Genomic DNA, 19,171 nt, shown 5'->3' with positions numbered 1-19,171 from the left:
AAGAAGAAGAAGAAGAAGAAGAGCTTGCTCGTATTATCTTATGAATCTGTGGGACCTGTTGGTAGCAATGGCAGTCCGTATGGCTACAGATGAGAAAACCAAGGCTCTGAGAAGGGCCACCACTCACCGGGCCAGTCAGCAGCAGGCTGGAGGCAAAGCTGGAGCTGGCTACGCTGCTCCTGACTTCACACCCATCATCCTTTCCGATGTGTGATTTTAGGTCTTTTTCCAAATGGTAGAACTGAGACTCAGGGAGAACTGCAGGGCAAAGACTGGTGTCGGAGACCCAGCCAGGGGCCCCTCCCCTTGCTCCCCATCCTCTACCGGGGGTATTGTGAGCTGACTGATTGACCTCCCTGAGGCTGCTGGAAGACAGATCAGCACTCATGAGTTCAGTGGACCCGGGCCCACCTTGGTGTCTTCACTTGGAGCGTGCAAAGGCATCTGCACATGTGTGCTGAGAGCCTGCAGCAGGGGCAGTAGGGTAGGCGCCCTATAAAGAGAGCGCCATGCCCCCACCCCCAGCCGGGGGTCTTGAGCTGTCTTCTAGGCTGAGCCACGGCCCTATAAAGAGAGCGCCATGCCCCCACCTCCAGCTGGGGGTCTTGAGCTGTCTTCTGGGGCTGAGCCAGGGTGTAGCCCTGCCCAGCTCCACAGCTCTGAGCTCTTAGCTCCTCCCTCTCTGGGCTGATTGGCAGTCTGACCCCATACATAGTCCCTGGGGAACAGCTACTGGTCCCCAATGTGAGGGCTATGTCACACTTCACAGAACATTGATGACATCAATGCTGGGCTCCACTCCCTCCTCCCCACCCCTCATTGGGAGTGGGAAGGAGGTCTAAGGGAAAATATCAGGGTGCTGGGCCGTGATGATACCATCCCTGGGTTTGGGGAGTGGGAGAAGCAGGAAGATCGTGAGTTCAAGGTCATCCTCAGGAACTTAGTGAGTTTGAGGCTAACCTGGACTACCTGAGACCATATCTCAAAATAAAAAATAAAAAAAGAAGGAAAGAAGGAAAGTAAAACGTCAAGGGATCTGAGACCTTGTACATCACAGAACTCCAGGATACAGAGAGGGAAGGAGGGCACCGTGGCCAGGGGCTTGGGTCATTGCCAACATGGGTTCATTTCATCTTCTTTCCTTTAGTCACTTAATTTTTGTGTGTATTGGTATTTGGCCCGAATGTATGTCTGTGTGAGGGAGTTGGATCCATTGGAACTGGAGCTACAGTTGTGGGCTGCCGTGTGGGTGCTGGGAATTGAGCCTCGGTCCTTGGGAGGAGCAGCTCTTAACCACTGAGCCATCTCTCCAGACCCGAGTGTTTGTGTAATCTTTACTGTGCCAAGTAAAGAGGCTTGAATGCCTCAGATGGGGAATCAGGACTCAGAAGGACAAAATGAACCCACCATAGCTCCAACACCAAACTTAGCTTCCACACCGAGTCACGTGACCGAGATCACATCTGTCTGTGTGCACTGTCTCCTCATCCGAGACATGCAATAGCCATTTTTACGAGGCTCTGACGGACACCATTGAAGATGATTCTCCCACAGTCTCATCTCTTCTATCACGCTGCTCTCAAGTGTTTGCTGATCAAATAAGCAGATGCCGAGTCAAATGGGAAGTGGACAGAGGCACCCTAAGAGAGGTCCTACCCCTCTTTTCCCACTGTATCTCCCCAACGAAAGGTGATAGAAGAGTACATACAAACAGAAACAGATCCCCTCATCCCAGGAGCTGCCAATGATTCAGGGCCGACATCTGAGATAATTTTATTGGGGGCATTAAACTGAGTTATGAGGTTTTTACAATCCAGCCACTTATGAGAAATCTATTAACAGTAACTGGACAGGAAGAAGGAGCCCAGGACGGGCATTAATTGGGGCAATCTATAACAGGACGGGGACCCGGAAAGGTTCCACCAGACGCCTCCATTTACTCCCGGCAATTTCTGCTGAGAATCAGCAGAGTCGCCAAAAAGAGAGAGATGCCCATTAATCGGCTAATGAAATATGAAAATGTTTATGGGCCATTCAATCTTCCAAATGGCACTTCTATGATCCACCTTTCAGACACGAAGTTCTACCACAGAATTTACACCCCGGCTCCTCCTGCGTGGCTGGGTGGGCCCTCCTCTTGATGAGTTTTCTGGCACCTGTTCTGAGGGTGAGGGGGCTGAAGTCTGCCACAGCTGGGCCTCAAAAGTGCCGTAGGGATTGTCTCCTTGATGCTCCATCTCCACGGAGGCTTGGAGAGGAGCAGCAGCTAAAATCCAGATGGGTTTTCTTCTGCTCAGGGCTGCTTGGAGATTTGTGCATTGGAGGATGAAGCCTTAGGTGTTTCTGTTTGCAAGAGAACAGGCTCTTGCTGGTTCCTACCCCAAGAGATGCCAGTGCAGTGGAAACAGCCCAGGGTCTGGTGCCTCGCAGTACCAGAGGAAAATCCCGGTTATAAATAGTGAATGCTTAGTGTAATGTAATCATGGCTTCTGTGTGTCAGATACTTAATGTGTCTCAGGCAGGGCTAAGTTTTAGCTAGTACCAACAGGTATATTTGTAGTGGTTGCTAAAAAAGCGAAAAGCCAGCCGGGCGGTGGTGGTGCACGCCTTTAATCCCAGCACTCGGGAGGCAGAGCCAGGCGGATCTCTGTGAGTTCGAGGCCAGCCTGGGCTACCAAGTGAGTCCCAGAAAAGGTGCAAAGCTACACAGAGAAACCCTGTCTCGAAAAACCAAAAAAAAAAAAAAAAAAAAAAAAAAGCAAAAAGCCTCCATACCTTCCCTAAATAGCCCCTCTCTGCTCCCATCTCCCAGCCTTTTGGACCTCTTGGTGACGCAGTAGTCACGGGGGACATGCATCGCTCAGTGGGACCTGGTTCCAGCCCTGGTCCTCGGGCAGCATCCTGCCGCCTATGTTGCTGGTGCTGGGCAGCTGGCGAGGGCCTTAGGGGACTGTCCACCCAGCTCCTTTAGGAGGACATGCCATGTTACAGATGCAGGGGCAGGCTCAGAGAGGCGCAGTGATTTATGTAAGACACACAGGAGATAATGCTGGAGTCAAGGCCAGTCTCTGCCTTCCTCTGGAAACCTCTGAGAGGCTTTAGAATGGAGTGGGGGAGCATAGGGAGGGAGCATAGCGGCTTCCCAGTTGCCTGGCCTCCCTAGGAAAATGGCGGGGGGGGGGGGGAGCAAAACTTGCTGGAATGGGGTTTGTTCTCATCTTTTTTTGTTCTTATCTAGAGTCCTAATCTAGATGAATGTGCTCCTTGCCCTGCACAGTGCCTGATGGGGGCAGGTGTCTCTGCAATCTCATCCCCCCCTCCCACTCCCGGTCCCCAGAAAATGACAAGTCACGGACCCACCTTCCATTTCCGGAGACCTGTAATGAAGCCAGGGGAGACTAACGTGCAAAGTGGGTCACTGAGCAGCTCAGGGCTTGTGAACTGGGAAGCCCCACCCCAGAATGAATGAGCCAGGGCCACACTGTAAAAGCTGCCGGTGTCATTTACACGCACGTGGAGGTCTGAAAAGTGCAAGAACGGTGATCCTGCAAGGCTGAATGCAAGGACAATGGCGATGACGATGATGATGATGATGGCTTGATGCACTTAGAGACCCTGGAGGGGGACCCAGCAAAGCTGCCCAGGCCAGGTGGCAAGTGAGCAGAGCCTTGCCCGGCAGATGGATTTTCAGTAGGCAGAGAAACAAGGACGAGTGTTCAAGACAGGAGCCCCAGGACTAGAGGGGGGCTCAGAGGGAAAAGTGTTTGTCATGTGAGCAAGCGTGAGGACATGAGTGTGATTCCTCAGAACCCACATTTGAAAAGAGTCAATGATGGTGGCCTGTGCTTGTAATCCCAGAGTTGGGGGTGTAGAACAAAGAGATCCCTGGGGCTTGCTGGTTAGCCATGGTCTCAAAAATAAAGTAAAACCACCGTGGATGACACCTAAGGATGTCTTCTGACACCTTCTTCCACAAGCCTTGACATGTGCACACACACACACACACACACACACACACACACACACACACACACGGGCATATACATGAGCACACAGTTAGAGCTGCAGGGCTAAGCAAGCTGCTGTCCCAGACTTCATTTTAAAGGCAACAGGAACTATGGGAGTTTTTTGAGAAGGGGTAGGGTGGGGTAGTGGTTATCATCTAAAGCTGATGGTTTTGGGGGCCTAGGGAAGGTGAATTGGGGGGGCAGTCAGGGTAGGGTGAATCCCAGGTGAAGAGTTCATGGAGGGTGTAAAGCTCAGATGGGCACAGGCATAGCTCCTGGGCCTCTCCGTGTTCAGTTGAGGGAGAGATGTGCTTAGGAACAGCCCCCCACGGGACTCGGGGGGGGGCAGTGTCAGAGAAAATCCTCCACCTTCTCCAGTATCCACCCCGCCTTCCTCCTACCTCCTCAGATCCACTCTGATTCTGATGAAGGCGATGGGACCATCAAGTACACCATCTCTGGCGAGGGTGCAGGGACCATCTTCCTGATTGATGAGCTGACAGGTGACATCCATGCCACCGAGCGCCTGGACCGGGAGCAGAAAACCTTCTACACACTCCGGGCTCAAGCCAGGGATCGCGCCACCAACCGCCTGCTGGAGCCCGAATCGGAGTTCATCATCAAAGTGCAGGACATCAACGACAGTGAGCCACGCTTCCTACACGGTCCCTACATTGGCAGTGTGGCTGAGCTATCACCTACAGGTGGGCTGGGGGGATGGGTGAGGCCTGGGGGGGGGGGTGGATGCTCCAAGCATGAGCTGACTGGGAGGGACAGGAGAGACAGAGTGGCCGTCCCTAGGGCACAGAGGACAGACAGGAACAGGGCACATTCCCAGTGACATAGCTGGGCAAAGCCCACACTTGACCCCAGCTGCATCCGTACCCCCAGGCCCCATGTGGACACAGCCTGTCTGTGGACTCAGGGACAGCTGAATGCTCAGGTACAGCTGCACACCCAAACCCAGTTGTGCATGCGAGCTCAGCTAGGCACGTGCACACTGTATGCTCAGAGGCACAACCCCACGTGCCAGCCTTGTTTGACATGGTCGCAGCTCTCCCTCAGAGTCCAGCTGCACACAGACGCAGCCCCTACACAACGGCTGGATTTTCTCCAGCCTAAAATGGCAACAGCCAGGCCAGCACAGATCCCAGCACGGTCTCACACCTGCACATAGCCACCCACCACAGGCACAGGAAACAGCCCCCAAGCAAAGCAAGCTATAGGACAAGCTCAGCCACCACCATGAACACAGGGGTAACCTCAGCAGGTGTCACCTTGCTAGGGCATCATCTAGGTGTAGCCAGGGACACATCTGGGTGTAGTTTGAGACAGCCTCATTCATTTGACTGGGATGCCCCAGCTTAGAGGCCCTGCTGCCTGGGTACTCCAGCCCACATGAGGCACCGAGAGAATCAATTACACTTTGCTGAGTGTGGCTGCAAACACCCAAGGGCACTACACACACCCAACCTGTGTGGGTAACAAAAGGAAACACACAACCGCCTGTAGATGTGAGACAGCCCTGTTCAGAACACATCTGAATGGAACAGTGTGCCCAGACTAAACACAGCATGCCTCTGCCCCACCTGCTCATGGGTGGGATCTCAGACAGCCCTCTGAACACCAAGGTTCCACTTAGCCCAGGCTCCTAAGTCTCTCGTGGACACTGATGAGTCAGGGGTTGTGGGTCTCAAGCTGCCACCCCTGCCTCACCATATTAGCCAAAGAGGTCTGCAAGGCAGGCAGGCAGAGAGCAGCATCCTAGGTCCTAGGCTATCGTCTCCTGGAGATGCAAGCTAGCTTGACCTTTCTCTGGCTCTCCCACCCTTTGGCTACACATCGGAAGCTGAAACACTTAGGTATTTGGGGGAGGGCCTATCAGCCCGGTGTATCCAGGTTGGGCCAAATTTGGCTCAATAAGCAGATCACTGGTATTCAAAGGAGAATGCGGACCAGAGAAAATGTGGCGGCGGCGGCGGCAGGGGGGGGGGGGCGGCGGCACCAAGAAATAGTGGGAAAATAGAGTAGAAGAGGAGTGAGCTCTGCATATACACAGGTACATGTGTGTGTGTGATGTGTACATGCTTGCTAACTGAGTGATGTACCAAAACCCGTGCGTTCCTATGACCGTCCATGCATTTGTTGACATACAGTATTCATTTAAAAGAAATTTGCTGAGTACCTACTGTGTGCTTGCCATGGCATGGGAAATAGACAAGAGTCCATATATTCACAAATAGCATGTTCTGGCTAGAGATGACAGGCACTAATAAGCAGAAGAATGACTGGTACAGTGAAGCCTCCCAGAGGTGATGCTGAAGCGGTGAGTGGGAGATGAGCACAGAGAGCAGAATGTGCAAAGGCCCTGGGGTCATGTTCCCTGAGTATCACGCAGCCATCTAGATAATAGTTACGGCTGGACCTTTGATTCTGCACATGCTAGGTGGGCCATGTTGGGTCCCCTTCTGAAGAATGACAGGGTCTGGCTTACCTTTAACATGATCTCATGGCTGTCCCAGGGAGAAGTGACAGGCATGGGGAGGGCAAAGCCAGGAGCTGGTTGCTCTAAATGGGGATGCTGCAGTTATCAAGATGAGACCTGGCAGTGGCTCCACTCAAGGTGGCACTGGAAGGGATGAAATGAGGTCGCTGGTGGATGGTGTTTTGAAAGCTAGGCTGAAGGCGTTTGCTAATGGATTGGATGTAAGAGGGAGAACTCGAGGCTTGCGTTTGGGATTTTGACCTGAGTGGTGAACTTGATGGAATTTCCATTTCCTGAGCTGGAAGAACAGCTCTGGGAGATGAAAGGAAAGTGGGAGTTTGGTTTCTGGTGTGCTCGGATGGAAGGACTCGTCCAGAAGCACAGCAAAGACGCTTAAACTGCCAGTCGAATAAATCGATTCACGGGGAGCTCTGGGCTGGGAAAATACCCAGGAGGTTGGCAGTGGCAAAGACCCAGGACCTTCCAGAGTTGCCAAGAGCTTGGACATGAACTGTGGAAATGGAGAAACTGGGGCCCAGGGAGCGGTGACATGTCCAAGGTCGCCAGCAAGCCAGAGGCGGCAGCTCAAATCCCTGACTCCCCGGGCCCAGCAGCCCTCCCTGTTAAATTATAGGCCCAAGAGGACATGGTCTTGTCTACCTTTTTCCAAAACTGACTTGTGGTTTGTTTTTTTGTTAAAAACTTATATATACATATATATCATGTTCAGGTGCATGCAAACCATGGGTATGTGTGGAGGTCATCATTTGGGGTGTTTATTCTTTCCTTTCACTGTGCTTCTAAGGATTGAGCTCAGGTGGGCAGACCCGATGACAAGCATCTTTATCATCTGCTGCACCTTGACTGGCTCAGCCTTCCACCTTGCCTTGAGGCAGGCTCTCTCCTGTGTCTACTGCTGCGCTGTGTACTCCCAGCTAGCTGGCCCTGAGCTGCCGGCCGACTCTCCTGTCCTCGTCTCCCATCTTGCTGTAGAAATGCTTGGGTTCCAGCTCTCTGCTATCACATCCTGCTTTTATGTTGGCCCAGGACTTCAATTCAGGTCACCAGGCTTGCCTGCCCTGTACTTTCACCTGCTCAGCTGGCTCTCTGACTTGCACGCTCATGCACAGAAAAGACCAGAAAGCTGGAGAGAGCTGATGCCATACAGCTAAGTGACTTTCAGGGGAGCCATAGGGGAGTCCTGTCTGCCGTACTGCAGAGAAGGGCTGGGGCAGGCAGAAGAAGCAGGCCACCTTTGCCACGCTGGCTCTGCTGTCCCCACCTCACCCTCACCTGACTAATTAGCATGCCAGGTCTGTGTCAGCCCCCCCCCCCCCCCCCCCGCTGAACAGATGGGAGCCCCAGGACCCAGAGGGAAGAGAAGGTACATTGGGTTCTGTAGCCAGTGAGTATTGCCACTGATCCCTCCCTGCCTTGGGCTTCCAGGCTGTCGGAGAGGGGAGGGTCTTGCTTCACAGACGGGGAGACTGAACTCAGAAGAAGGACAAGAGTGCATCTCAGGTCCCACAGAGTGTAGGAGGCACTGGCCTGAGTCCCAGCCTGAACTCACATAGCACTCAGAAGAAAGGGTGACTCACCCTGGACAAGCCGGGGAACCGAGGAGGGGGCGGGAAAAGGCAGAAATTAAATTAGTTGATTTATTTGAGTAACTTTTTGAAGAAGTGGATCCGGGCACTGGGTGCTCACGGAGACTCCAGGCGGCTTTGAAAATCAGTCACAATTAACTGAGCCTCCTGATCGGGGCTGAGCAGGGCGGGGCCGACAAGCGGCAGCTTCTGAGATCAGAGGGAGCAGGGACGCAGCTTGCGACATGAAAGGCAGCTGTGCTCGCAAATTAAACCACTCAGAGCTTAAAAGAGAAGGGAAGTGCGCCGGGGGCCAGTGAACCACGCTTCTGAGGAGGGGCATGCCAGCCCACGCTGGGGCTGGTGCAGCGAAGCAAGTCCTCAGTGGTTGGCAGGCCTGATACCCCGTGACCTTGAGCAAGCCCCTGCCCTCCTCCTGAGGTCAGAGTTACCTGCCAAGCATTGGGGGCAGGGGTCCTTCACACCACGGGCACATGCCAGGCACTGTGTCTTGCACTGAGGATCGCCAAAAGGTCACACAGGGGGTAAGGGAGTGAACAGGACTGGCTAGAGTTTGGTAGAAATTCTTCTCCTTTTTAGATGTATGCTGGGGGGTCTATGTACCGTGTGTGCATGTTCGAGAGTGTGAGTGTGCTCTGTGTGTGACAGAGAGCATGGGCGCAGGTCAGAGGGCATCCTCCAGTGCTGGTCTTTGCCATCCAGCTGGTCTTTTGTTTGCCACTGTATGGCCAGGCTAGCTGGTTTGTGAGCTTCTGATGAGTCTCCTGCCTCCGTTCCCCATCTCGTGCTATGGGAGCACAGGGACTACAAATGTGCACTATCTCATCCAGCTTCATATGGGTCTGGGGATTAGAACTCAGGTCCTCACATTTGAACAGCAGGCGCCTCAACCACAGAGCCAGCTCCCCAGCCCCGGAAATTCTTTTTATGAGAGTGTTGAATCACGCACTGAAGGAAGGGAACTGCATGAATGAAGCAGGGTTTTTCACCTCTGGTGTGTACCCTAATTACCTAGAGAGCTAGTTAACACAGACTGCCACATCTATCCCCCCCGGGGCTCCTTTCTTTCTTCTCTCTCTGCAGTGCTGAGGATCAAACTCAGCTCATGCACGCTAGGTAAGCACTCTACCTCGGAGCTCCACCCCAGCCACACCCCCAGGGTTTCCCATCCAGCAAGCCTGACTGTTAGAAATGAAAACAAATTCCCAGGAGCTGCTGCTGGGTTGGGTACCTCGCTTGAACTGCCACCACATTCAAAGGACCTTGTAGGCACAGGACGCTATGGGTGCAAAGACCCTGGGACACCTTGTGTTCAAGGACACCTGGAAGAAGAGACAGGGAGGCAGCGGACAGTGCTTGGGTACCTCAGAAAAAGCGTCATAAGATGAAGTACATAGGACTTTGTGGCTGCTGCAAGGTTTTCAGCGGCAGCTGAGCGGGATGGGGACAGAGATGTGGTGACATGACCCAGTGCATATTTTAAAAAGAATGATCTGGCTGTTTGTTAATAGACCACAGAGGCAAGGATGGAGAGGGAGGTTAGCAAGGGCTCTGGCTGGGCAGGTGAGAGGTGATGGCAAGGGTGGTGAGGAAGAAGAATGCTGGTGTGTTTCAGAGACGGAGCCCAGGGGGGTCAGTGCAGGACTGGGTGTTGGGGAGAGAGGCAAGAGCTCGGAGCAGCTCGGGATTGGAGCTGCCGCGGAAGGGGGAACAAGCTGGGACAGCGTTCACTCTCTGGCAGGTTAGGACTGGGGTGTCCACTGTAAACCTAGGTAGAGATGCATGAGAGGACACCTGGCTCTGAGTCTGTAATGGAGAATCCCCTGAAGACGTGTCAGCAGAGGAAGGGATGAAAGCTTGGGGCTGCAGGAAGCTGGCAAACAGTGAGTCGGGAAGCACTGACCTCTGCGATCTTTCAATGTAAGGGGCCCAGGGTCTTCCTCTGGGGCATCAGGCTGACCTCTGTGATCTTTCAATGTAGGGGGCCCAGGGTCTTTCTCTGGGGTGTCACAACCTGGCTCAGATACAGTGAGAGGATTCATGTATCTTCCTCTTCCTGGGCTTCCAGGCCCAGCTCTGCTTCTTCAGTCATTGATACCAACTGTATGCAAGATACTGCACTTGGCACCATTGAAAACACAGAGCCTCAGCCAGGTGGTGGTGGCACACACCTTTAGTCTTAGCAGTCGGGAGGCAGAGGCAGACAGATCTGAGTTCAAGGCCAGCTTGATCTACACAGAGAGTAGGACAGCCGTATCTACACAGAGAAACCCTGTCTGGGGTGGAGGGGAAGAGAAAGAAAGAAAGAAAACGCCTAGATCCAATTGGTGTTTATTAGCCACTGCTTTATTCTGGGCACTGCAGGAAATGCAAAGAACAGTGAAACCCACCAGTGTTTATTAGCACCCACTGCATGCATGGCGTCCAGCGTACTTGACTCTGAGAGCCTGCAATGAGTCATCCAAGGACAAGGACATAGCTAATGTTTGCTGGAATTTACTTTGTATTGAGACCCGCAGATAGAAAGTGAGCAGACACTTTGGATTCCTGGTACCCATTTCACACCCTGCACTGGGTGTGCATGGTGCACAGATAAACAACACCATCTCAACCTCAGCCTAGGGACGACTCAGTTTCCTCTCCTGCAACTACCTCGATCAATTGGTAGTGACTGGAGAGTCTGAAGGTTTCATCTGGGCTCAGCAGAAAGGAATGCCACAATAGATTAGTGATGTCTGCCGTGAGGGTAGGGCGGGAGCTATGGTGTACATCACAGCAGTACTGGTGTGGCTGGACCATAGGATTGGGGTTCAACCAAGTGTGGACATTGCAGACCTCTGCCACAGTCCCATTCCCTCGGCTCCAGGTCCCCTGTGAGCTGCATCTCTAATGGTAGAAGGAGGCTGTTTTGCAGTACAACCAGCACTTCTTGGGATATTCAGTAAATAATAGCTATCAGCTAACACTGCTTTCACAGAGTGATTCGCCTTTATCCTCCAATCCCGGGAATAAGCAGGGCAGGTGTTACTGTCTTCATTCTGCTGACGAGGAAGTAAATGCAATGAGAGATAAAGTAACTTGTCTGAGGCTCCACAGTCAGGCCTGAGACAGAACTTGGAACCAGAACTCTTTGTTTCTGGGCTCAGCATCCATGGCTTTCTTCAGGGGAACAGACATGACCCTTCCTTGCCCAGTACTTTACAGCTTGAAATCTCTCTCGCATCCCCAATCTCACTTCATCCTCCATGGGCTCCCTCCTAAGTGCTGACACCCCCGTTTTGCACCTAAGGAACCCGAGGCCCAAGAGCAGAGTGCAAATAAAAGCATAAGGGCATGCAGGGCATGCGGCCTGTCTCCCAAATCTGGGGCCTGAGGGGGTGGTAACCGAGAGGAAAAGAGGAAGGCAAGAGACAGGATGGATCCCAAGGGTATCATTTGCAGGAGGTAGCAAGCAGTAAGCGGGGAGTTTCCGACTGTCCCATCTGCAGCCAGAGAGAGTGTGGCTCAGCAACCCTCGGGCCCACGCCAGGAATCAATCGCTGGCCTCGGCAGAGACGACTTCTAAAGATGTTTTTAATTAAAGTCCAGGAAGATCTATATGTGCCACATCTTCTTGCCTAGCAACAGCACTAGCTCTTACTCCCCCGCTGGAGGGCAATGGAGCGGGAGGTTTCTGGTGGGGACAGGTGGCAGAGAGGAGGCCCCGGCTCTTCGAAGTCGACTCCCAGGGACCGCAGGTAATCTGGACAGAGAGGAGCATGCCCACGCACACCTTGTCTATCCCACCAATAAGCTACTCAAAGGCTGGCAAGACAGCCCAGCAGGTAAGGCGCCTGCTATGGAGGCCTGATGACCCAAGCTTTAGCTCTGGGATCCATGTAAAGGCAGAAGGAGAAGACCAGCTCCACAAAGTTGTCCTTTGGTCTCCACATGCACACATGCCATGGCACACATGGATCCCCCCAACACACACCCCACACACATAAAAATGAATAAAATTCAAAACTAAAGCTAAATAAGTGAAATGAAAACAACCCATTCAAGCATGCACACTGCTCCTTTGCTGGGTTCTGGGCCAACGTGGCACCCAGTGCGAAGCTGATAAAGCCAGTCTTCCCTCAGGGGTCTAACGCACGGGGGTCTTGCGGGTGGTGAGGGGCTGAGTGTGGGTGAGTTACAAGAGACGGCTCCGTGGGTTAAGTGCTCACAGTGCAAGCATGGGGACCTGAGTTCAGATCCCCGCCACTCATGGAAAACCCAGAAGCATGTTGCACCTCCCAAGTCCTGGGGACTGCAGAGACAGGCGTGTCCCCATGGCTTGCCGGTCAGCTAGTCTAGCTGAATTGGTGAGCTCCAGGTTCCGGAGAACCTTTATTTCTTGTCTCACAACATAAAATGGGCAGAGATAAAAGAAGGCCTTCTCTGTCGCCCCCTGCCTTCCCCCGTCCACCCCATTTGCCTTCTGCCACTGGCCAGACTGTAGATGTCACATTATCAGTATCCCAAACAAACAAGGTCGCTGGACTCCATGGCGACCGCCTCACTGAGTGCAGAGAGGTCAGAAGACCTTGTGGGCTTTAATGTGGGGTATCAGGAAAGTCCTTTGCGGGGGAACATTTAAACACACACACACAGGGTTTGCCTACATGGACAAGACTGGGATCCACAAGGGAAGTTAGGGTGAGGGAAACAAGTCCAAAAACTCTGTGAAAGGGTCTCTCACCTCTCAAGGCTAGACCTCACCCTTCGTCCCTCGCTTCACGCCACGCTGCCCCGTTTTTGGTGTAGTGCCCCCTCTATTCCAGTTCCTCTCTTTCTGTGACTACAGCGTTTCTGTGCTCCACTTTCTGTCCCCAAGTATCTGTCCCTCTTCTCTGCACCCTGACCCACTTTCCCGCCCTCGTCTCCTGCGTCACCTCCCCGTTGCTGGTCTCTGAACTGGCCTCCTCCTCCGTCCCGCAACCTCCTCTTCGCTTGCAGCCAAATCCCCCGCGTCCCCTGTGGATCGTTCATCTACATTAGGGCGCCCCAGCTGGGCAGCTAGAAGCAAGGTCAAGACCAGCCCAGCCAGCCCACATTATAAGTGATGATCCGAGAGGGAGCTGAGAGGAGGCAGGGGGGCGGAGTTGGAGAAGGGGCTTGCTTCCTGCCTAACCTGAGTGTTCCCAGGGACTCGACAAGTGGTTTTTAAATTTTAATAGAAAGCGTTCCACATGGTGCTGGCAGCAGCAGGGGGTGGGATTCTGTTTTTATAAATGTTGGAGAAGCTAAATGTGAGCCCAGGGTATCCCCAGACCCAGCAGGGTAGCAGAGGAGGTAAAAAGAAGCTGCGAGATGACAATTAGAAACATCTTCATAATAATGACACTTGGTTGCCTCAGCCAGGGGAGGACTCTAAGCTTCGCCAAAGCACTTAATCTCTTTAATCTCATTAAGGGGTCTCCACATCCTTGGATGCATGAGGGGATAAAATATTATGGACTCTTTACAGATGGGGAACCTCTGGGTGGGGTTCCTGCGGCCACTTGTGGGACCCAAGGAAGGACTGGAGTGAGAGTTTACCTCTGCTGCCTTCCAGCTCCACCCCACACAGTACCACCTTCTCCAGGAGCCTGCTGGGGCCTCCTGTACCCCATGGACAGCCTGTATTAAGAGACTAGATAGGATGGATGATGTCAGAGCTATCAGGGTAAATCAGAGATGAATCACAGGCGGGTCCCCTCTCTCTGGTGTTGATGTCCAGGAGTCTCCTACTCGGGGCCAAGAACATAGCTCTAAGTGCCTCCTGGCTGCCCAGAGAACAGAAAATGAAGCACACACTACACATTCGGCCCACTGGCCTCTTAAATCCATCACCTCTAAACCCCAGAGTCTCAGATTACACAAAGGGAAACAGGCCAAACAGAGGGAGGACTTGCTTGGCATGTAAGGGTGAGGACACACTGGGATGTAACCCAGAACTCTGATGCCAGAGCCTACGTACATTCCCTGGAAGTGTGAGGGACATCATCCCTTAGAAGGTGCCACTTCTCTGGTTGACCTCAGCTGGGAGGGTCTTTAAGGACGGAGGGGCACAAGGCAGGCTTGCTGTCCTTTCTGATGTCACCTCCAGTGCAGGTGCAGTGTGTCTGGAGGGTGACATCCTGGCCAGGAAGGTCTGGGTTGGAATCGCTCCCTACTGCGTACTGGAGAAATGACCTCAGGATGTCATTGAGCCCTCAAGTTACTCAGTTTCTTTACTGGTTCAGTTAGGGACCAGATCCACAGTGCATCCATTCTGAGCCTTGCAGGGAGCTAGTAAAAAAATGCCCTTGCCTGGGCTCCACCCGCAGAGTTCTATTTAATTGGTCGGGGACGAGGCTCAGCGTCGGTTTTATTTTAAAGCTCCCAGAGGATTCAAATGTGCGGCCAGGCTGAGCACCATCGGAATCTGTGCTCTCTAGGGACCAGACTTCCCATATTTAACATTCTGCATGGATACGTGAGTCCTGAGATCCCGTTTATCCAAGAATCAGGCAGGTGGCCTCTCCTAGTGCTTGTCTTGACTTAGGGTCTTAAGCAGCTCTCAGGCAGGAGGATCGAGACAGCACCTTGGACAGCGACCCTCCCATCTTTCCATCCCAGCCCATCTAGGACAGGTTGACTTGAAAAACCTGGATTAAGGATTTCCTCTCCTGTGTTCCTCTCTTCCCCCCTTCCTTATGCTTTCCCAGAATCTTCCCTCTTTCATTTACCTATTCATCTCAACTTCTGTCAATCCCCTCCTTTTACTCGGATGGCAGAACACATGAGTTTTGACATCAGATCCACCCTTCATTTAAATCCTGCCTCACCAACATGCAGGCCCTTGAATTTGGATTGCGCTGTCCTTGGTGCTGAACACGGGACTGTGTTGACAGGATCCCAACAGAGCAGAAAGCGCTCTTGATTCCTGCCTCCCAAGTGGGGAAGCGGAGATACTAAGAGATAAAGAGGTCTACCACCCAACAGCCTCAGCTTCCTCATCTGAGAAGTGGATTGTCTGTGTGTTTGTTTCTTGAGACAGGACCTCATTCTGTAGCCTAGCCTGGTCTCAAGCTTAGGGTAACTTCTGGTCTTGGCCCCTTGAATGCTAGGATCGCTGGTGTTAGTGATCTGGCCCTGGAGATCTTCACAGGTCTAGCCACGAGGCTTTTGTGTGGTTTTCATTTGATGGTGTATGTAAAGGGCTCACAGCACAGTAGGTGGTATGAAGCAATTACTCTGTATGTGTAATGCCATCACTGTTGTTGAGTAATAATTCTGACCATGTGTTTCCACTCATGAGAGCTACACACTGACTTTTAGAAATTCTGAGGGCCATTTGACACCACGTTGGTGACTCGATGTTGGGCCATGGTGTGAGCACTTACACAAAAGCCAGAAAGCGAGATTTGTTCCCCACTCACCCCTGCATCTGTGTCACAGAGTTAACATGAGGTCAAAAAATGGAAGCATGATGGTCATGGTAAGCTGCTTGGCAGAAGCTACGGCCAACTGACCTTGGGGACAACCCCAAGGTGATCTTACTGCTGCCTCCAGCCTGGCACCCTTCTTTCTACTAATTGGGGGGCTCCTGACTGGTGGAAAGGGAGGTATGGTCTAAGAAAGCCATTTCTTCAGGGCCTGGGGGAGCCGTGGTAAATCACTGACCCTTCACCATCCTCATGTGTTGGCATTAACTGTAATGGCTACCATAAAGAATCCCGGATTGGGGAAATGATTCCAGCATCCCCGAGGGAGTCCCTGGGATGCAGTCAGGGAGAGAGAGAGTGAGCTCAGCCATATCCCCAGGGAGTCACTCAGCCCAGCATTGTGACTTGTCTGTGGGATGGAAGGAACCGGCAGGGAAGAGACAGGGAGACTCTGCCTCGTAACAGTTACAACAGCCCTATTTATCGAGCACCCATCTCGAGCCTGGCACTTCGTGCCCCCCCCCGCCCCCACTCAGTGCCTCGGTGAGGGGGGCCTGGCTGCACCACTGTGCGCAGCTGAAGGGGCCTCCCGAGACTGCCACCTGCAGGCCTGCAGTTCTCACCTCTGCTGGGTGCTGTCCTTGGTTCTGAGACAAAATGATTTCTATTCTCAACATGACCTCAGGAGGTTGGGAAGGAGCTGAGGCACAAAGGAGTTCATGGCATGTCTCACATCAAGGTCCATCAGTGGTTATGGCTCAGCACACCAGACCACTTCCCCCAAAGTCACTGTGCCTGTGCTGACACTAGTACCCAAAAGGGCTTTGATAGTGTAGTCATGTGTTCAAATCCCACCATGTCCTCTCTCTGTACGCTCAGACAAATCTTTCCTGTCTGGCCCATTTCCTCACCTGTAACATCGGAGGTCCACCGTGCGTCTCTGAGATGCCGAACGGACTTAGATGGTATAAGAGGCTTGTGATTCCAGGTATGCAGTAGGTGCTCAACAGGAAGTCGTTATTCCCTCCTCTGTAACCAGGGCTGTGCCCTTGGCCCTGAGTTGGCAACCCGTGGTCATTATCAACACAGGGAAGGGCTTGTGCTCTCTCTTTGGGCAACTCAGATGTGGTTGGCATGGAGCTGTAGCCGACAAAGAGAGGCGCATTGCAGGGCCCACTCAGGAGGCTTTGGCTGGGAGGGGGACGCGGAGAGGAAAATGAGAAATGCAAAGGAGTGAAAAATAAATACATGTGTCTGTCTGGAATGATGGAGGGCCCCGGGCTGGAGGCGGGAGAGGCGGGCAACGGGCTGGGCTCAGCAGAATTGCTGTACTAGCACTTCCAGACTCCTTCATTAGCCAAGCAGTGAACTGGCCTCACCTCCCAGCAGGCTGTCTGCTGTCCCAGAGAGCCCAACTCAGCCTCAGGAGGGTCTCAACCAGGCCCCTAGCAGGGCATCCAGCCGAGAACATCGCCCAGATGTAGGGTCCTCTTTGGTTCATGTCCTGAGCCCCCAAAACTCCCTCTAGATCTTCCACCTCCCCCCACCCTTTTTTTTTTTTTTTCTGGAAAGGTTCCCATGGTCTTTCCATCTGCCCCTCCCCCACTGGTCCAGCCTCACGTCCCGAGCCCTGCTTTCGTCAAATTGAACATGATGTCAAATTAGAGCCATCTCTGGGACAGGCCGGGAGAAGCTCCCAGTTTAATGAGGCAGCGTCGAAAATCAATAACTTAATTGCCGCTGTTTGATGGACTTTTATCCAATTTATGCTCTCCCCAGCAGCCTACGTGCAGAGCATGAGGAAAAGTGTGTGTGGCTTGGGGGCAGTGATGTCTGGGCACCAGGGGGAGGGGCAAGGGGGCATCACGGCCTATGGCTAACCACTTTCCAAAGGGAAGCTGGCCACTGCCATCCTCCTGCCCGGGGGCCAGCCTCTGAGGCCCAGTGAGCTGTCTTGTGCTTCTGCCCTCTCTGCGGCTGCAGAGAGAAGGAAGACAGGTGGCAGAGTCCAAAACGAAGCCAGAGGGGCTGGAGTGACTAAACGCCCCGGGGGGCCTGCTTTCTAGTCCCAGCTCTGGCTGTGCCTCATAGCTATGTAGATAATGACTGCCCCCCGCCTCTGCCTTTGAGGGGCTGCCCTTAGCTGCACAGTACTAGGAATATCAAATCCACCCTCTCCATTGCCCTGCAGGCCAAGGACTGGCATTCCGCCCACTTTGGAAGGGAAACTGAGATTCCCTTGCTAGTCCTACATCTGGGAACCAAGGGGTACTTAAATCCAGATATGACTCCATGGTCACTTGTGTCCCTAGGAAGGCCATCGGGTCAGGAAGTAGGTTGGGCCTTCGTGTGAGGACAGAGCTGTGAAGTGGCTGGCCCATGACCTCCAATAGATCCCCAAAGGGTCGCCTCTCATGGTTTCCCTAGGGTGGGGAAGGGACAGGGCCACAAAGTTCCAGGTGACCGCTGTATGACCATTGTCTTGCTTGGTCCCCCGGGCCCAGGCACGTCTGTGATGCAGGTGATGGCCTCCGATGCGGATGACCCCACTTATGGCAGCAGCGCCCGGCTGGTGTACAGTGTGCTAGACGGCGAGCATCACTTCACAGTGGACCCCAAGACAGGTGAGGGGTGGGGCTGGGGCAGGGGGCTGGGCCAGAGAGGTAGAGCCCATGGCAGATCACCACACCTGCTGACCCAGCAACGCTGAGGAAGCACAGAGCACGTGTAGGCAGGCATCTTGGGTTCCAGGAGACTCTGGGGATGTGGGAGGGTGGGCAGCCACACAAGAAGAGGAGAGAGCATGGGAAAGTGGGTGGGGTCTCCTGTAAGAAGAGGAGGGAAAAGGAAAGACAGGAAGTGCAGCTGTCTATACCCTATAAGGACCTCACGTGTCTGAACATGGCCGCCTTGCCCTTGGGACTAAACCGATCCGGGTGTGTTAGGGGTAACAAGTGAGTTCTTGGAGGAGCTCCTTTAAGTGTGTATTAAGCTCCGCTCCTACAGCAGCTGTTGATCTGATGGAAAGATGAAGTGACACTTCCTTATTTACCCCTCACACATGCATGCACCACCGAACAACAGCACAGCACCCACCATCCAGTCTGAGCTTAGACGGTGATGAGTCTCTGAGGTCCCTGGCTGAGTGCCAGTGAAGACAGAGGCTCAGAGAGGCAGATGACTAAGCTGAGGTCACACAGCCAGGGAGAGCTGCTGACATTGATTCCAACAGGACACTTCACTGTCCCGGGATAAGAGGAAGACGAGAGATCAGCCTCAGGGCAGCTATCAGATGCCATGTGTGGCCTGTGGGACTGTAGGGATGGAGTAGGCATTTGCTGGGACAATTAGGGTTTGAAGTATCCAACAACAAAGCGTCAGGTGGAGAGGTGAGGGAAGGCACTCAGGGAGAGGGCATGGTACAGGTAAAAGCTAAGGGATGGGGATGTGGGCAGGCAACGTGTCCAGGCTGGCAGGGCTCAGGAGCTCAAGTTGATTCTAAGGGCAGCGTGTGTGGGTGTGTGTGATGGATCTGGCTTTGGTTTTTGTTCACGTGTTTGTTTTGTTTGGCTTGGGGAGGAGAGGGAGGAATCTAGTCTATGAGCTCAGTTTAATTGTGTTCTCTTACACATAACATCT

The 19,171-nt window shown here is 53.1% G+C and overlaps 1 protein-coding gene across 1 annotated transcript in view; it reads left to right on the top strand.

Moving 5' to 3' along the window:
* Positions 1-19,171, top strand: part of Cdh22 (cadherin 22) — a 123,793-nt gene that overhangs the window by 62,113 nt on the left and 42,509 nt on the right. The window contains exons 3-4 of the mRNA XM_028868488.2: positions 4,417-4,711; positions 18,037-18,156. Coding sequence (XP_028724321.1) covers positions 4,417-4,711; positions 18,037-18,156 — 415 coding nt within the window. The remainder of the gene's footprint in view (positions 1-4,416; positions 4,712-18,036; positions 18,157-19,171) is intronic.

This window comes from Peromyscus leucopus, chromosome 4 (genome assembly GCF_004664715.2).
Source record: "Peromyscus leucopus breed LL Stock chromosome 4, UCI_PerLeu_2.1, whole genome shotgun sequence".
In the NCBI taxonomy this organism is placed as follows: Eukaryota; Metazoa; Chordata; class Mammalia; order Rodentia; family Cricetidae; genus Peromyscus; species Peromyscus leucopus.
Note: the sequence above shows the minus strand (reverse complement) of the source record. Positions and strands in the feature narration are given on the sequence as shown.